This window comes from Ostrinia furnacalis, unplaced genomic scaffold (genome assembly GCF_004193835.3).
Source record: "Ostrinia furnacalis isolate ACB-3 unplaced genomic scaffold, ASM419383v2 OfSCF0661, whole genome shotgun sequence".
Classification (NCBI taxonomy): domain Eukaryota; kingdom Metazoa; phylum Arthropoda; class Insecta; order Lepidoptera; family Crambidae; genus Ostrinia; species Ostrinia furnacalis.
Window position 1 is genome coordinate 217,576 of NW_021130900.1, and position 18,116 is coordinate 235,691.

The window sequence follows — 18,116 nt, forward strand, 5'->3', positions numbered from 1 at the left end:
TTTCTATAGAGCGGTCAAATGAAAGGGCTATACCGCCCGCGTTCATTACTTTAAAAGCATTATTATGCTAGCAAAACAAATAATCAAACCAAATGGAGTTTTAATATTACTTATGTATTTTATAGCAGCTTTGATGGGCGTTTTAATAAACGTGACCTATTTTAAAGGCATCGTGTGATATTATACAGGGTGTTAGGTAAATAGGTATATGAGCCGACACTAGCCCATGTTAACATGGGCATATAAATGGTATGGTGAAGTCAGAAATTTGATATCAGCATTTAATTTTTTTTAATTTTCATACAAAATATTTTTTATAAAATCCGATTTGTATGAAAATTAAAATAATTTAAATGAAGATATCAATTTTCTGACTTCACCATACCATTTATATGACCATGTTAACATGGGCTAGTGTCGGCTCATATACCCATTTACCTAACACCCTGTAGAGTGAGGACAGAACTACAGATTGGACATCTTAAACAGAGAACTCGAAACATGACATGACATTATTGAGTATTTTTTCAATAAAGGCTCGACTAATCCCGCTTTCGTCTGTGTCTATAAAACTCAAGTATACATAGAAGAAATGGTGAATATTTTTGAGAGTCATGATCCGGTCTCGATTAATACTGCTCCATTAAATTTGCTTAAGGTATTGTCACGCAATCATCATCTAACTTTATTATACAAACTAGTACTTACTCGTAGATACCGGCAAAAGTTCAAATTGCTTTTAGTAATCGCGAACTAGTCCGCCGTTTTTTGTTCGCTTACAAACTAACTCAATTGAATTTCGTCCTCGTGTAGGTTTGTTTCTGATATAGGACGTACGTAACTCGTACTTGTGCAGAGTATCGAAATCTCAAACAGTACTAAATAAACTTTTTCCATCGCACTGCTAGCGAACTATCAAAGGACTAGTCCGGGCGCCGAGAACTTTTTTGTCTATGAAATAATAAATGGTTGTAAAATAAATAGGACTGGTCACAAAAATATTCGGTAAAGCGAATTTGTTAGGACAACGTTAGTATACTTATATTTATTGTTTAAAATTATACGTATTTTTAATCTGCGAAACATATTGTTGCACGGTTACTTCCAAAAAAGTAATATTCTGTCCGTTTTTTATACAAAACCTACAAAGTGATTTATCAAATTCAATAGCGTAATCAGAGTGTTGATTTAATTAAAAACATTTTCCATTGGCAATATTAATTTGGTCTCCGCCGCCCGTTCTACTGCTCGAAAAACTAAAATGGCTGAAGTAGGAACGAGGACGCACGGTGGCGCAACAAAAATTTAATTTTGCTACAAAACTTTCTATGGGCTCTCTTAAATTACTGACATGGCACCAGGGAACTTTTCTTATTAGAGCACAGCGAGAGGCTAACTGAGGCTGGATGCGACCGATTTTTTACCTTCAGGTCATCTTATTACGTGGTTAACTGAAAAACTGTATTACTTTTCTGAATTTACATTAGTATGGATACGTTACTTAGACACAAGTGATTAAAATAATGTTCAAATCACACTATACATATTTATAAAAAAAAATTAAATATTATTTTAATAATATCTGGCATAACCCTACTCTTCCCGCGGGTGTGGTAAGAGGCGACTTAGGGACTACACATCAAACAGAGAATGGGCAGCAGCGCTCTCTGAAAAACATCAATCTTTTAAACTGCGATCTCCAACCCGCCTGCCTAGCGTGGAGATTATGGCAAAACCCTCCACTATAGTGGAGGAGGCTCATAGTCCAGCAGTGGACTGTAAAGGGCTGTTGATGATGATGATGATGATCTGGCATAAATAAAAAAAAGAAGAAGAAGAAATTACACTCTTCACTTTCCACTAGAAGAGATTGAGATCAAACGCAGTCCATTCCAAAAAAAGAGGTTAAACGTCATTTTAAACGTAGACCTATTCCAATTCTAAAAATCTTATCCTCAAATAAGTTTTATTTTTATTTTAGAGCAAAACGTTATGTTTGAATTGTTTTTTTTTTTTTTTCAAACTTACTTCCGGTGCCGCGATTAACCTAGATATTTCAGCGTTTCAGCCATCATATAAAAATAATTTAGTTCATCTTTCTTCATTCTAAATTAAAAAATCCTTTTTTTTTTTCAATTACAATCCACACTTTCCTTTCGCTACCTCAACGGTCCTTTATCGGAGTTCGCAATAAAGTTGTAGGCCCCGCGATTTATGAATAGTCGGGGCTGATAGCGAGAACTTAATATCTGCGACATCGGCTCAGGAAGACCAAGAGTTATGTCCTTTGAGTTTTTACCAGTCAACTTTAATACTGCGATGGCTAGTTGTTTTTCAATGGACCGTCTTATGCTCGACTTGACGTTAAAAGAATCCAATTTCTGAACGAAAATGTTAGAGTAGTAACTTCTAAATGAAGATATTAAAATTTTATCTGTGAATAACATTAAAACCTACATACAGACTTTGAATATTCTTGCCGGGAATCTGAAGAGTCATGTTAGCGGTTTTGTTTTATTTCCTCAAATTCGTGTTTGGGCGACTATTAATGTGTAATAATGGTGGATTATTAACCATTAAGTGTTCGTGAACGTGCATGAGGGTGGGCAAGTGAAGCAAGACAGTGCATCGTGATTCTTCTGGTTCTCTCAAGTTGTCCATAGGAGGTCTCAGTAAAGCACCACAACTTTACTGAGACTCAAAGGGTGGGAAGGGGTATCATCTATCATCCTTCATTATATCATTACTTGATCTCATTTTGTAACTCGTATCACATAATAAATACTTGAAAATGGCACAAATCAAGTCGACCCCGACGTGTATTGCCAACATCATCAAAAAAGAAGAAGAAGAAGATTATGAATATCGTATTTTTTCACAAATGAAGAGATTATACATAATATTTAACTAGAAAATTAAAGGAGAATGTACCTAGGATTTTTTTACAAACTATAAACTTTATTTCCTGATAATTTCGTCCCACATTAGGAACAAAACAGTCGATGTATACAAAGCAATGTTTGTAGTTGTTAGGTTCGTGAAAACCTTTATAAATGTCTGAAAAACTATCTAGATTCCGAAGAAACGTTACGTTCCAAATTGGCGACGTCAATCTTCCTTTGAAATGTTTTATACTAAAAGCAAAGTCATATTTCCACAGCCCCACTTGTCTTTTCCTTCTATCTGTTTATTCAAACGAGACGTTCCAAGAAATTTACTTTAAAACGTGGGAAGATCTTTCTTCCATAAGAATCTGATTATTCATAAATGAATACCTTTTCAGGAAACAGTTTGGTTAATATCTTCAAAGCCATTTTATATAAGGACAGGTTTCAACGCACACTCAATTTTAATAAATTTCGTCAGTTACTAAATAAAATCAAAAGACGATTAAATTGCACTAATTTATGTCATCATCATTAGGTCATTTAGTGTCTACTATGGGAGCATGACTCTCTAATGCACAAGAGGCAAATTGAGAATTGGGCCTACACTCCCCACGCTTGGCCAGACCTGTAACACTTTGTACTAACTAGGTATACATACATATAACTCAATTACTTAGATAACTCAATAGAATTTTATGCTTCTAAATGCTACACATCAATTTCGTAAATGGAGGTCTACCATTGTCCTTTTAACAATTACCTAACATAGAAAACTAGTTCTTGTAGATAAGAGCTGCTTTGCATAAATACCCAATTTCTCTTTTTCAACATGTCCATTTCATAAGAAATAATACCGAGCAGTTTCGACAAAGCACCGATCCAAGGGATACTTTACATTATCCGCACGGAAACAAGGGAAATGTTCCGTAGCTAGACGACATCGTTTCATATTCTACGAGCGATAAATCTTTGGGAGGGACACATCTGTCAAAAGTGTAAAATATGTATTTCTTGTAACGCGACCCCCCACGTCTCGCCTACTTAGGAGCAAGATGCATTTTTCTGACAAAGACTTAAGTTTGTTTTGAAAGAGGTGTGTTTACGTCATACGTTTGTGCCAACTCCATTTTCATACGTGATTTATGTTGCGTAAACTTTTCGAAATTTTCCGAGAGCATACACAGGTTATAAAAACGCAAGAAGTATTATTATAATGTGTCTAAAGAACTTAACGAGTATACCCTTAAGGAAACAATGAACATGGTTACATAAGTAACTTATGTATTTTATCGGTTAAATACAATAAGAAATAGACCTCGGAGACCATGTTTCCGTTTGAATTGAGTATACAGTGACTTTAAAGGTTCAGTTAAACCAAGCTAATTGCGTTGGTTTGGCTGAATAAGAATAAGAAATTTATTTATAATGTTCATAACCATGTCAAATACCTTAACTCATACGAATACGAGTACTGTTATGAAACTTGTCAACAAATTAGTACGAGGTGTTTACGTTTATTAATAAACGCCTCGTACTAAAATGGTCAATTTACCTTGTCCCAATTATACGTCTAGTCAATCAATACCTACTGACCTGCTTGCGAAGGGGTAGCATTAAATACGACGTAATGGCGTTAAGAAGGTACTTTCATTTAATCTTTCATCTATTACGCAGTAAAAGGATCTTTTCGAAGAATTTTTATACAATAACAAACGACAAGATCTGTGATTAGACAAGCAACATACTTCTGAATCAATAGTACCTACTCGTACTTATACGAAATATGTATCTTCTACTGTGATAATATTTTATTTTAAACTTTGTTACGTTATCTCGTCTCTCGGTCTCTCTCTTTATCTATGCATATTAATTGTATATTATCTTTCGATAATCTGCAAAACATTTTGTTTTTTATTATGAAAAAAAAAGAAAAATTTGTATTTACTAACAATTGTTACTTGAAATTGTTTATTATTATTGTTACGACAAACATCTGTAAACCAATTTGAATCAGAGGTGGAATCGTAATCATTTGACAGTTCATAACGTACGATAAAGTCAGTTAACGGTCATTCTCCGGATCTGGATTATTTTGTTGATTACCCCGACCTTTTTTATTTTTGAATTTAGAGTAAGTTTAGGTAAAACATTTCAAAATAGACATTATTACGAGCATATTTTTTATATTGGCCCATCTGTAGCAAGCAGTTATAAAAAGTTATGCGNAAACAGAGCGTTTGACAGAATAATCGTACGTTATGAACTGTCAAATGATAACGATTGCTTTACACAATTCCACCTCAGATTTTTTTTTAATTTAGTCTTACCTTCAACATTCAAAAATCCAACAATCGTCCAACCTTACTGAGGTTTCCTAAAGTCATATACCTATGCCATTAGAACCAAGTAAGGTGTGGTACTTATCATCATAGAGTCGCATTTTTGTGAAATAATAATATTGTGAAATAATAATGACTATGCTAAAGGCAGCGATCCTCAACACCTGTCGTATCGTCAGAAAGTTCATTCAGGACGACTCCAACTCCGCAATCAACTCTGAACACGTAACTCACTTGGCATGAGCCCGTGAGTTAACGTTAAACCGAAGAACTTATGGACTCCGAGTAAAAAAAACCTAAGAAATAATAATAATAGTGAGGTCCCGATATCGTCTCCACGTCTCTTTATCCCGGCTACTTCGGTATAGCTCCCAGCGCCGATCACAAACAACCTAATATTCCGTGAAATTAAAATTTCTCGGAAGCGAACCTTTGACACAGAGTCTTGGAGCCAGGGTCTAACTGGAAGACGGAATATGAAATGCTTTTAAGTTTATTTGCTCATTACGGAGACTAGACGTTAGTGTAAGATCTTTATGAAAGATCTCTTGGATGGAGATTTCTTGGTAATAATTATTTGAAACTCATTTTTAAGTTCACAGTATTTTTTACAACATACTGGCTTTATTACTCGTTCCATAAGATTCTAAGACCATTTCTTTTCCACCAATCTTCTCCAGAAAACTTCTCTGTGTGCTTTTTAACAATACCAAACTTCCACTGCATGACGTCTGGTATATCATCTTATGACTATTACGCGCGTTTTTACTTATTGCCCTTTGATTTTGGATGTTTTATACTATTATGGTTCATTTTTCTACGTAATAAAGGTGCGAATGGCGTGAAGAAAAATATAAGTGAAGTAAAGAAGAAAGACAAAAAATCATTTTAAAAATGCAAAAACTTTAAGACAAAACTAGAACAGTGCTGTCTCTTACTCTAAAAAGGTGAGCACGACCTGTTTCTCACCGTTGTCACCTTTTCAGGTTCGCATCAAAGGCTCTTTTTGATCGGTACCATGTCCCTAATTAGCAGATACTCGTTCGGCGTCTATTCGACTGGAAGATATTGTTTATTGGCAATAGCTCCCCGCACCCGGCTCCAAGGGTGCAGTGGTACGGAAAATTGAGGTAAACTCGGATACAGCAACGCCCGATTCCTATGAATCCTGAATTATTCTGATAGGATACGTGTTAGGGATCGAGACCGTATGATTAAAACAATGGAACATGAATGAACGATTTCAAGCAATAGGTTGTAATATGACATAGTATGTTTTCTAAAGTTACGTCTCACAATAAAAATCCCAAAAATGCGCATCTATCTGTGGCCCCTTATGAATTCTTCGAACTTATTGACCTAAATCAATAGGATAGGTAAAAATGTGATAAACACGTGAATTTCCACTGAAATTATTCACCTTAAAGATCACTCATCTCTTTTAACCTTTTGACAATTAATGCCTGAATTTCTTTGTTAATCTTAGGTCAAGTTAATTTTACAACATACCGGAAAATTAAAATAAATATTGTGAAAACGTTTTGTAATAATGTATCAAAGTGAATGCAAAAACATCTTTTCTATGAAGACATCGACATGTAGGTTCAAGTTGGGCATTCCATTAATCAGTAAACAAACTTAGTTTTATAACATAGCCCGTAAGTAGGTAATCGTGAAGTTTTCTTTCCTTATTTGCCTTTTCAAATCAAACAAATTCGTCCTTGGAACTTATATTGGTGACAAGCTTAGGGAAGACCGAGGACAGTTGTCACATTGTCGATTTTTGGAAACATATTAATCAGCGTACTCGCAATAGCGCGTATGTAAGTATTTGGTAGCTCGAGACTTGAACTAAAAAACGCGCACTGTAACGAGCTCGCTAATAGTTAATAAGTTCCAAAAAAATCGACAATGTCACAACTCTTTTCGGGCTCCCCTACTACAACACTAGCTATGAATACGTAAGGCACTTTTTGTTTCTTAAGGAAACCAACTATAATTTCAAGTGCTCGAGCACTTTATGAAATAAGTTTGTTTGAAACACGTGTAATCTATTTGTGGTCTTTGGGAAATATTATGAAAATGAAGTACATAATGAAAGAAAGAAATTATAATAATCTTTTGTGTGTGCAATGACTAACAGTATGTATTAATTATTAGTTTATTTAGGTTAAGTTAATTTATTAATAGGTATGTATTAATTATTATTGCATTACTGAGTTACCTACCTATTTAAGGTGTACTAGCTGTGCCCGCGACTACGTACGCGTGATTTACGCATGATAGACACACCTACTGAATATATGTATATTTATAAAAGCGAAAGGTCACTGACTGATTGACTGACTGACTCACTCACTCATCACAAAATCTCAGAAACTGCAAGTGCTAGAAGTCTCAAATTTTGCAAGGGGTTTCCCTTTTTGAACGTAGGTGCTCACTTAGAACGGATTTTACGAAACTCTACCCCTAAGTACGTACCGTACGAACCGCCGACCGTACGAAGTCGCGGGTGGCCGCTAGTAATACAATAAAATTTCATAAGAATCGGTCAAGCCAATAATGCCATAATGTACATAAAGAGGAGGTTATAAAAAACTTACAATGAAAAACGCTGCCTTTTAACTCAAAAACCATGCAATTTTATGAAAACACTTTAAACTAAAATCAATTTTAGCCTATATAAAAGTGGATTTATTAGAACGAATTAAGCATCCGTATTATTGCCGAATCTGTTTGTGAATAAATTACCCACTTTAGGAGTCCGTCCATTCGGAAGATATTGCTCCTTGGATATTGCCACGCCGTTATGGGATATGGGCAGCCGTCCAAATAATATTTCAATTGGCTATTGTACGTGGGGAAATGTTTATTTACAGTGGTTTATGAGTAAAGTTATTGGATAAAATGTTTATTTATGTTCGTTCGTTTCAGTCAAATGACATCCAAAGCTGGACAAAGGCATCCCTCATGGATCTCCACAACTACCAGTCCTGCGAGCAATACCAGTGCATCCAGGTATTTCCCGCGACCTTCACCAGATCGTCAATCACCTCTCTCTACTACCACTGCAACTCCTGTGTAGCCAGGATCTACAGCTTGGCCGTCATTAAAAACCCATATTTTGTCCTTGCTATACATTATGTATATAGCAGCAGTATAAGATAGTTTTAAACTCTGTTAGTATAATTATGCACCATGTAATTGATCATAATATGGTAGCTTATTTTGTAATAGGTTATTAAAAATATTTGTTGTTTATCTACTTACCTAAATTGTTGAGTTATCAAATCTTTAGATAGATAAGTAACCAAGAGCCCGAAGTTAAATAGATAAAAAGACTATTTACTGATAACATACTGCTAATTCAAGTCAATTATATCAGTGCATTATTGGAAAATAATTATATTATAACCCTTGGTCACTACTCATGGGTCAGTGAGACCCTGCCAACTTTAAAACCTACGTTTACTGGCAATGGCCCCTAACGACTGCGAGTCCCCCGCCCGTGTATTTTCAATACGCCGCTCGCTGCTTCGCATGGTGGGTGTTTCCAGTGGATAAGTGCATTATTCGCGCCAAAATAGCAAAGACAGGGTCACGGTGACCCTTGAGTAGCAGGGACAGGCGATAAAAAAATATCTTGTGATATTTTTTTTAGGTTCTTTTTATGTGTAAAATACTATTTGTTTGAGGGTTTGTTTTGTAATTATTGTGTAGCTTTTTGTCGTCGTCTTTTTCTTCATTTTGGTTTGGTTTGTCATAGGTATGGGTGGTAGAAATACGCTCACGGATGTAGAAATTGTCAATGTTTTGTTGCTTGATGATGGTGATTTTAATGTGGTGGATACTTCCACGATACAAGGCCCCTCCACCTCTGCTTTTTTACACAGCATCAGTAAATCAGCCAGACTTCCTATGAGGGCTTGATATGAATATATGCCTACCTTACGCTCAGCAGCGAATTTGCAATGAAAAGATTCCCCGACAATTGCGTCTGATAACTTCAAGGATATACAAACTGCCTATGCCTGAAAGATCTGTTCCAGTTGTCTCTAATGTGGTATCTAAAATGAAACTTTGCAGCATTTGTCCCTATAAAAAAGATCGCAAACGCAACAGTGTCTTTTCTTTGTGTAAAATACCCATTTGCAATCACATGCTCAATTAATGTTCCTCCAAACTGTTTAGTTAACAATTAAAGTTGTTATTTCATTGCATTATAAACCCTTTTTATTAAATAATGTGTTTTACTCCATAATCCGCAATAGTTATAAAGATATACAAAGTTATATAGCAGGGTCAAAATGACCCTTGAGTAGTGACCGTGTAAAAAATATTTTGAGTAGTAGCCAAGGGATAATAATATCATCTACATACTTATAAAGTGGATATTTCAATTTATCCATTTAATGATCTTTAAGTCTTAAGTACCTATTAATGTTAAAAGTAGAGTTCATATTTAAATCAGGTACTGTCAAGATTAACTTCCACTGAAAAAATAGGTAAGAATCTCTCTTTCCTTTATCTGTACAGTTAAATTACAGGTAAATGTTAGAGTTTACGTCATATCGCTACTTCTAATCTTTAAAATTCATTTTTTAATTACCAAGAACGAACGACGTCTGACAAAGTTAGTCCGATAGGAATCTACGGAGCGACTTCAAATTCAGTTCCAGACTTCATTGATATCTGACTCGAAGTTTTATCTGTTTTCAGTCTCGCGATTCACTGGGAGCATACATGAGAGAAACACAGAAGGTTCACTCCTGTCTTGATTGTCCCCTAGATGGGGCAGAGGGCGTCCACAACAGTCCTCGTTTGATCACGCTCCAAGTCTTGCTGATTTTCTTCGACTCGTCTGCAACAATACACCGCCAAGCACATTTTCACTCCTATACCTACTTGAAAATCGCATTATCATCATCGTTTCTGGGCGTAGTATAACCTGGTCGAGTAACTGCGCAACTAGCTGCCGTGATGTCACATCGACGCTCTGGTATGGATGGGGCAAACGCGGCGATGTGTGCGGGTAAGTGGGAGGGAGTTTCGCATTCTAGCGAGGTGCTCGGATTGTAAGTATCGTTAGACTTTATAGTATAATCTTCCACTTTTTATCCAGACAAAATTAAAGCTGCCTTCTTTAGTTTTTCATTCTATTATCATCGTAAGAGTAATGCTCTTTAAAGGGCCTGAATACCACTCAGACCACAAGTTTAGTTTTACAGTAGGATCCATTTAAAATCGGTACTGGAACACCCCAAAATTTTGCTCGTACTTTTTTATCATCATTTATCAACTTGGCACTTGTCTTGATAAATTATTAATTTTACTAGAGAGCCTACTGTGTCAACGAAGTAGTACATAGAGCTCTTTTTATTATTAAAGAGACTTAATTTTCTTCTTTACGATGACTTATTAAACGAAGCTGTAACGAAAACTTTATGAGCACTTTAATTTGTTTTAATGAAATATTTTATGCTTTTTGCATTACGTGCTTTTCACGAGTGAGTACTTTAGTGAATTATAAAATACTCTCTGATACTGCATCCATTAATTAATATTATTTCCCAAAATAAGTAGTAATAATATTTATTACTGTTAGTTACCTATTTAATTTCTACGGCAAAATTATTGTGAAACCATAGATTTACTTTGAAACAAAGATCAAAATATTAACTTTACTTTCAAAGTTTACTAACTAAACGCTAAGATAAACTTTTTAAATACATTACTCAAACTAATAGGGTGCCTCATTGCAGTAGTTAATTTAAGACCTTAATTCACTTCTAAAATTAAAGACCTAATGGAACTTTGCAAAATAATGAAGCAAAAAGTTAATAAATACCAATTAGTAGTTTTTTATTAAGAAATATATATCTTGAACCCTACTTTAGAATAACGAACGCGTAATATGCCCTTTTTCTCATTACGCAATTTGCAGACCCGACGATAAATTCTGATCAAGTTTGATAACGGGAAAAGCATAAAACGCGTCTATCGTAATCTACGTTATTATAAAAAGAAAATATTTTATTTTTTGTTTGTTTGTATAAGCTCCGAATGAAATAAGCTCCGAAAATAATGGACCGATTTGAAAAATTGTTTCACCGTGAGAATTTTACATTATTTTTGATGAACATAGGTGGTAAGGAGATCGCCGGGTCAGCTGGAATTTGGAGCGAGTAAACTAATTGAATTGAGGATGGGTTCGTAATTACCTATTATCATAACATCATTATCATGATCATCATCATTTCAGCCATAGGACGTCCACTGCCGAACATAGGCCTGCCCCAATGCTTTCCATTTTGATCGATGCGCTGGACGCTGGCCGCTACCTATAATAAGACACCATGAATTGAATAATGTCTGTAAGAGATAGTATTCTAGTTGATATAATAATTCCGAGCCTATGATACCTTAGGAAATTACTTACCTGTCAGATAAACTACAACTTTATATTTTATGGGTCCTGGATTCTAAGATGAGTTCTAAGATGACCGATAACCAGAACTGTTTTTTACGCTTTGCTTTGCTTTATATCTCTCCAAAGATGATAATGCTTAATCTATGTTTTCTACGTTAACCTTTTGAAGCCTTAAAATGTGCAATAAAATGGCACGTGGTGGTTTTATTGCAAGAAACGAAAATTTCATTAGACACTGTAGGGTGGGTATTTTAATACCTAATATTTTCAAATTAAGCGCCACGCCCGAGTGAGAAGAGTCGAGATGTAAGTGGTATGGTTAAATTTGTGGAGATATAATCTAATAATAAAGTGGCTAAACGTTCTGGATGTTTATTGTCGTTGTCATCGTCTTTATGTCGAACAAAAATGTAATAAAAATATCAAATTCAACCCCTATTACGACCACTTAAAGACGTTTCAGGGTGGATTCGACCAAACAGGAGTAAATATTAATCTCAGAATAAATCGTCAGTTTTGACATATTTCACATACTGAAACTGTCAATGTGCTTGCTAGTTATACCAGGAGTTATTCTCGAATAAAAGTTTGGTCGAATCGGGCCTCTGTGTGCAGCTTAATATGCTGTCGCCTACCTACTTGTCCATGCTTAAAAATGCAGCCACATCTCAACTTAAATTCGGTCACCAACGCACTTGAAGTATAATTAGGTACATCCAAGAGTTATTTTTCTAATTGTATTAATTGAAGAAANCTTTTTCTTGAAGAAAACTTACACCAGGCTTGTGTACAATCTCCAAACCGGTTCCGGTATTGATCCGGCGGCTAGACGATCCGACACGACGGGGACCACACTTCTTCAATTATTTACATGCCTACCTCCACCGCACCGGCCGTTTGTTACATCTCTTTGCCCTAGTGTATTACTTCCCTTTACAGGGTTCGGTGTGCGTCAACGGAAAATCCAATAGGTGGAGTTTTACAGGTTTTTCTAAGCACTTCAATTTGTTAGTCTGAGTGAAGTTATAAAATGGAGCCAATTTAAAGTTAAAAAAAGTAAATCAGAAAACTGTGCTATCGAAATGAGTATCAAAAATACTGTTTTATATTTCGTTCATTCGTTCGTTCGTTTCAGCCGAAAGACGTCCACTGCTGGACAAAGGCCCCCCCTCAAGGATTTCCACAAAGACCGGTCCTATGCCGCTCGTATCCAGGCGCCTCCCGCGACCTTCACCAGATCGTCGGTCCATCTAGTGGGAGGCCTGTCATAAATATTTAAAAATTGAGATTAATATAAATTATCTTTGCATTAAAATAATTTCATTGAAGCATTAGCTTCATCTTAAAATTTTTAGGGACCAAGAACGATGTAAAGATGTAAAAAAAATCGGTATTTTTATCCCTATGTTGTCCTGAAGTGGTAGACCAGGCTACATATGGTACGCGTATAAATAAACGTCCTGACGGAAACGGTATTCATACATATTAATAATATGAAAGAAAAATATTTTGGAACTATTTTTGATCCTACATTCATAATTCGGAATTGTACCATTAGGCTTTACAACTTACGAGTAGTTAAGGTTCAGGTAATTTATTAAACCTCCGTACTAAAAGTTATATGCTGAACTGTACTGAAAAGTGTACGTTCTTAAAAAATTTCGCTACTCGTCGACTTTTTAATACACCTACTATTCTTCCATGTTTCCCTTTGGCATTTGACGCCCATGGTATGAATTACTTGAACGTTTGCATTTTATCACAGAAACATTTAGATTTAAAATGTTTTACTGGAACTTCTAGTACCTAACTTTGAAATGCATCGCGCGTGGTATCTTTCAAGGTTTATCGGAAGTTTTGATATAAAACTAAGTCATTTACAAGTCTCTTTACAAAATATGAAGTTATTTTTAACATGCAATATTTAACTGAACAAATACGACTTTGCTTGTTCTTCATGCAAAGCTACGAATAGGTTTTATTTTGGAGTTCGGCATTTAGTATTTTTTTATTCAGAGACTATTAGCTTGTACCCGCGAGATTTTTTTTATCAAAAGATGCACAGATTAATCTACATTCGGCGGCACATTAAGCTTGATGCTATGGTATCCTATGTTAGTTATGTAGCCTATACTTACCACGCTACAGCTGGCCAGACGGGTGGGGTTAAAAATAAAGGTGTACCATAAATTAAACCTACATAGCCTTTTCAATAAATTAATAAGTAAATAGGTACTAAAAGTCCAAAAAGTTTCGTTAAACATCCATTCACACTCGATGTACCACGATTTCCCAGCGTCATCGTCATTCACTTAGCACCAACCGACCGGCGCGCGCGCCTAATGTCCCGCGTCGTGAGTGGTGGACTCGGTGACATTTTTCAATCGCCTAATAGCGGCATTATTGGCTCATGTGGCCGTCCATAACGGAATAATGTCTTAGGGGTACCAAGCTTTTACATTTTAGAGGACTGCATAAGTTTGAGTTTAAAAGCAACCTCTTAGCAAGTGAAACCGAATTTCTATTTGGGATAATAGATGGCGTTGTGCTCCTTTAGCTCGCGCTAACATTTGTTTTTTTCCCGCCTTTACATAATTATCTTCTGAAGGTACTTTCCAGAAGGTATGTACTTAAAGGCAGGAAAAAAACAAATACGGACCTGGTGGGCACTAGGTTCAATTATTAGCTAGCTTGAATCTCATTAATTGACACTATTGCCTGTAAAATAGCTTTCATTTTCCCATGGACACGCTATCGTCGGGTTGTACAGGATAATAACACAGGACCCACCATTGGAGCCTCGTTGGATCCTAGTGAAAAGAGCTAATTGTCCCGTGTAAACCAAATGTAGAGAACACTGGAATAAGTTGAATTCTGGCTATGTACTCTGTAGAGTTCATGAGGTATTCACACTTAAGTACATAGGTCTTTGATTGTCTATAGAATAGAATTGATCTGACCAAGTATTGATATTAATTTAAAAAAGTACTGCATATTAATCCTAGGTCGTTAATTAAAACTGAGGGTTCAGTCTCAAGGAGTGTAAGCACTTAAAACATTCTCTATTACATAGTGCCAAGCTTGATCCAACTCGAATCCGTCTTAGTATTTGAAATGTTGTCTTTAAGACTTAAGCATTAACAGTCCAGTTTATCCCACTATATCACAATGTTTGGGCACATCGTTAAAGCTCTGTGCACATTGTGCAGTATTCACCGTCGGGCAGTTAGGGGTCGTTTGCAAACCATTACGGAATGCAAACGAAACGCCAAATTAGAGTCCCCGAGCAAATTACCCCGAAATTAGCTCATGTTGATATTTTCAATTCACTCCGCGCTGCACGGTGAAAATTAACTAACGTCTAAAATGGACTGTACAAAAAATTTATGAAAACATTTGTTGACATTTATTTAACGAGTTTAACAAGTTCGAGTTACTGAAATAAAGCTTGTCTAAACTATTCAGGATAAAAACAAACCTCCTTCTGGCGCAGTCGGGAAAAAAGGCCTTGTTTGCAAAATATTGTCTTATTCCGTTTAATTTATAGAGAAAATTTTTTTACAACAATTAATCACAATACGCCATAGATGCTATAAAAGAATAATTTTTGTTTTTACAATCACAATTGAGTACTATAGAAACAACATTACAACGGGATTACCATTTTAACAGTTTTTTGGTTAAATTAGTAACATAGATAAGTCGTCGTCGTCGTCGTTTCAGCCAAATGCCGTCCGACTTTTTAAATTTGACATCCCAATACACCAGTGGTAGGGTCATCGGCTAACGCGAAACACACAACACTCGAAAGTCTGGAAAAGCCTTGCCAATGCGCGTCCACGTCTATGTCGTCGTTGAAAACGATTGACGGCACGAAATTTATGGTTTGGATCGGCCCTGTCCCTTTAGCCTCAGCTTCTTCGTCCAAGGTATCGAGTTGAGGGTTGTTCACACAAAAATCTGCCTGTGTGAGTCCATAGCCAGCGTTGGTCGCACATTGGAAACTCCCTGAGAATGCGGGGAAAGGAGCTCGGTACTCGCATGCCATGTACTCCAATTGAGCTGTGTTGTTGGCCTTCAAATGATCCAGCGTGCATCTAAGAAGTCGGTTCGCCCAGCAATCTGGAACGCCAAACTGGCACGATAAACTCCCGTCTTCGAGTCTTCGAGTCCTTGCCCATGGGACAAATTCCAGGTCCAAAAATTGTCCGTACTGCGCATATGTCGGGACTAACTGATTTGGGATGAAGTTTCGTGCGTCAGAACACCCCGCTGTGAGACCGACGAAGATTTTGACCCGTCCATTGACTGTTTGCACACAATTCACACAAGAAAATGCAAGCGAGATTAAAATCGGAACGAAAATGTATCGTGCGGCCATCGCGACGGTCGGAGAACGATTTCAACTGAATTAATTATTTAGTTAAGTCAAATGATAATGGTTATCTCAGTCCTAATCGCTAATAAAAAATAATTTTATTGAGATTAGATACAAGGGCGATAAGCTGGTCAAATATTGTTTAAATCATTATAATTAAAATTGTCAGATTAATTTAAATCAAATTAAGAGTACCTAGTTGTGTACATAAAGTTAATTACCTACTTACCTATTCAAAATATTTAGGTTCATCATCATCCTTAGCAGGCACATTATTCTGGATGATTCTCATAATCAAACATATTTTACAAAACTGTACTATGTTTGAAGTTGTATTTATCACAAAAATAATGATGGAAAAATATCACAAAGCACAATACAAGCGCTATCGTCATAACAAAATACACCGCGTATACTCGTACATTTCATAAACGCCGCGTTCAAATACATTAAGAAGCAAATGCCATCATTACATTTGCTATCTTCAAAAATTACACGGACATTAACCGTATCTGAGCTCGGCGATTGTCCAATTGCACAACTTTGTCTATTAGAAGGCGGCAAAAGTTGGACATTTAGCGGAGAAATCCCGAAATCTACGGACATGGGGCCAACTAAGATAAAACTTCGCGGATCGCCAATTGAGGGCAGGGTTCAATTTCTCGGTTATGACACTTGTCGTGTTTAACTGCTACATACTTACTAGAGANACCAGTAAGCGCAGCGTAGGACGTCCACCCACAAGGTGGACTGACGACATCATAAAGGTAGGAGGAAGACGCTGGGTGCAGGCTGCCACCGGCCAAATTGTGGAAATCATTGGGGGAGGCCTGTGTTCACCAGTGGACGTCCTACGGCTGAAATGATGATGATGTTTTAGCACTCGAACTAACATAATCTCTAATCAGGATATTATGACTTGCCTCCTTTTTCGCTATTTTATTTATTACCCTTAATTTTGTGATTTCATAAATAAAATTAGCCCAGACTATATTTTTTTATTGATTTTTGAAACTTAGCTGACTTTATCAGAGTTTATCATTCAGATAACGATATTTGATATATTATACGGATAATAACTAATAAATATCACACCGAACACTGTGACAGATTTAGAGAGATACAATGTATAGTTATTGTTTTATTACACCTTCCAAGTATATTTGGTTGAAATCGCTTGTTCCCAACAGTATCGAAACGTATGTTACTCGTTGGGAAAAAAAACCCCTAACTTTGGTTATTTATTATTTTGGATAAATAAAAACCTCAAGCTAGAGATTCTAGAGACCAATAAGAATAATTTCATATTCATGAACTGAATACTTTGTTTCTATAAACTAAATTTTTGCAGCCACCAGATTCAATCAAGCGCCATACTTTTTAAAAGAAATCCTCTAATGCTTTTAAAAGTTTTTACAAACAAAAACACTTCTAAAACAATCTTCTTTTCTCAGCCCTCTCCCCTTTGAAAGTATTTCGGGGTAATCTCTTAAGATTACACCACAAAAAACTCAAACTCTTTAAGCCTCCATATTTTCTTTATGTGAAAAATATGTTTTGCGGCAGGCGTTGTGCTGGCTAGAATAATAAACAGACAAACTTATTAACTTTGCTTAGAAAAAATTCCAGAGCACATCAGCTTACAGGGACCCGGGGTCGGGACGTAGTAAAATATTATACTTACCCTAATTTATGGAGAAACTTTTCTTATAAATAAATTGATTTTGAAGATTAATAACTCAGATGAGTCACAATAAGAAAAAATAATTAAGGTTTTTGCTACAAAATATACGTATAGTCTGCTCTTGATGTACTCTTCCCTATGATAAAGTGCTATTGTACAATTGTACTTAGTTAAACCTGTACTTGCTATCTCGTATTTTATACCATATGCGCCGGATGGATAAATTTTTAGCATATTTTATTCTGATTAATTTCGTTTCAGGTGCAATGAAGTTTTGATATTCCCTCAGTTTATATTGACTTCACTGACACACTAGAAGCAAGAACATTGGCATTAAACACTAGACACCAAGCGTATACTCGTACTATGGTGAGTTCAGATACCATGTTGCTAATAT

At 35.9% G+C, this 18,116-nt stretch overlaps 1 protein-coding gene across 1 annotated transcript; it reads right to left on the reverse strand.

Moving 5' to 3' along the window:
- Positions 1–15,040: 15,040 nt before the first annotated feature.
- On the reverse strand, positions 15,041–16,068 carry LOC114366689 (GILT-like protein 1). Its single transcript, XM_028323633.1, has one exon. The coding sequence runs from the start codon at positions 16,036–16,038 to the stop codon at positions 15,400–15,402; it is 639 nt and encodes a 212-aa protein (XP_028179434.1). The 5' UTR covers positions 16,039–16,068; the 3' UTR covers positions 15,041–15,399.
- Positions 16,069–18,116: the final 2,048 nt, after the last annotated feature.

Excerpts from the sequence above, each read along its gene's own strand:
- LOC114366689 (XM_028323633.1), bottom strand. The coding sequence starts at position 16,038 with ATGGCCGCACGATACATTTTCGTTCCGATTTTAATCTCGCTTGCATTT.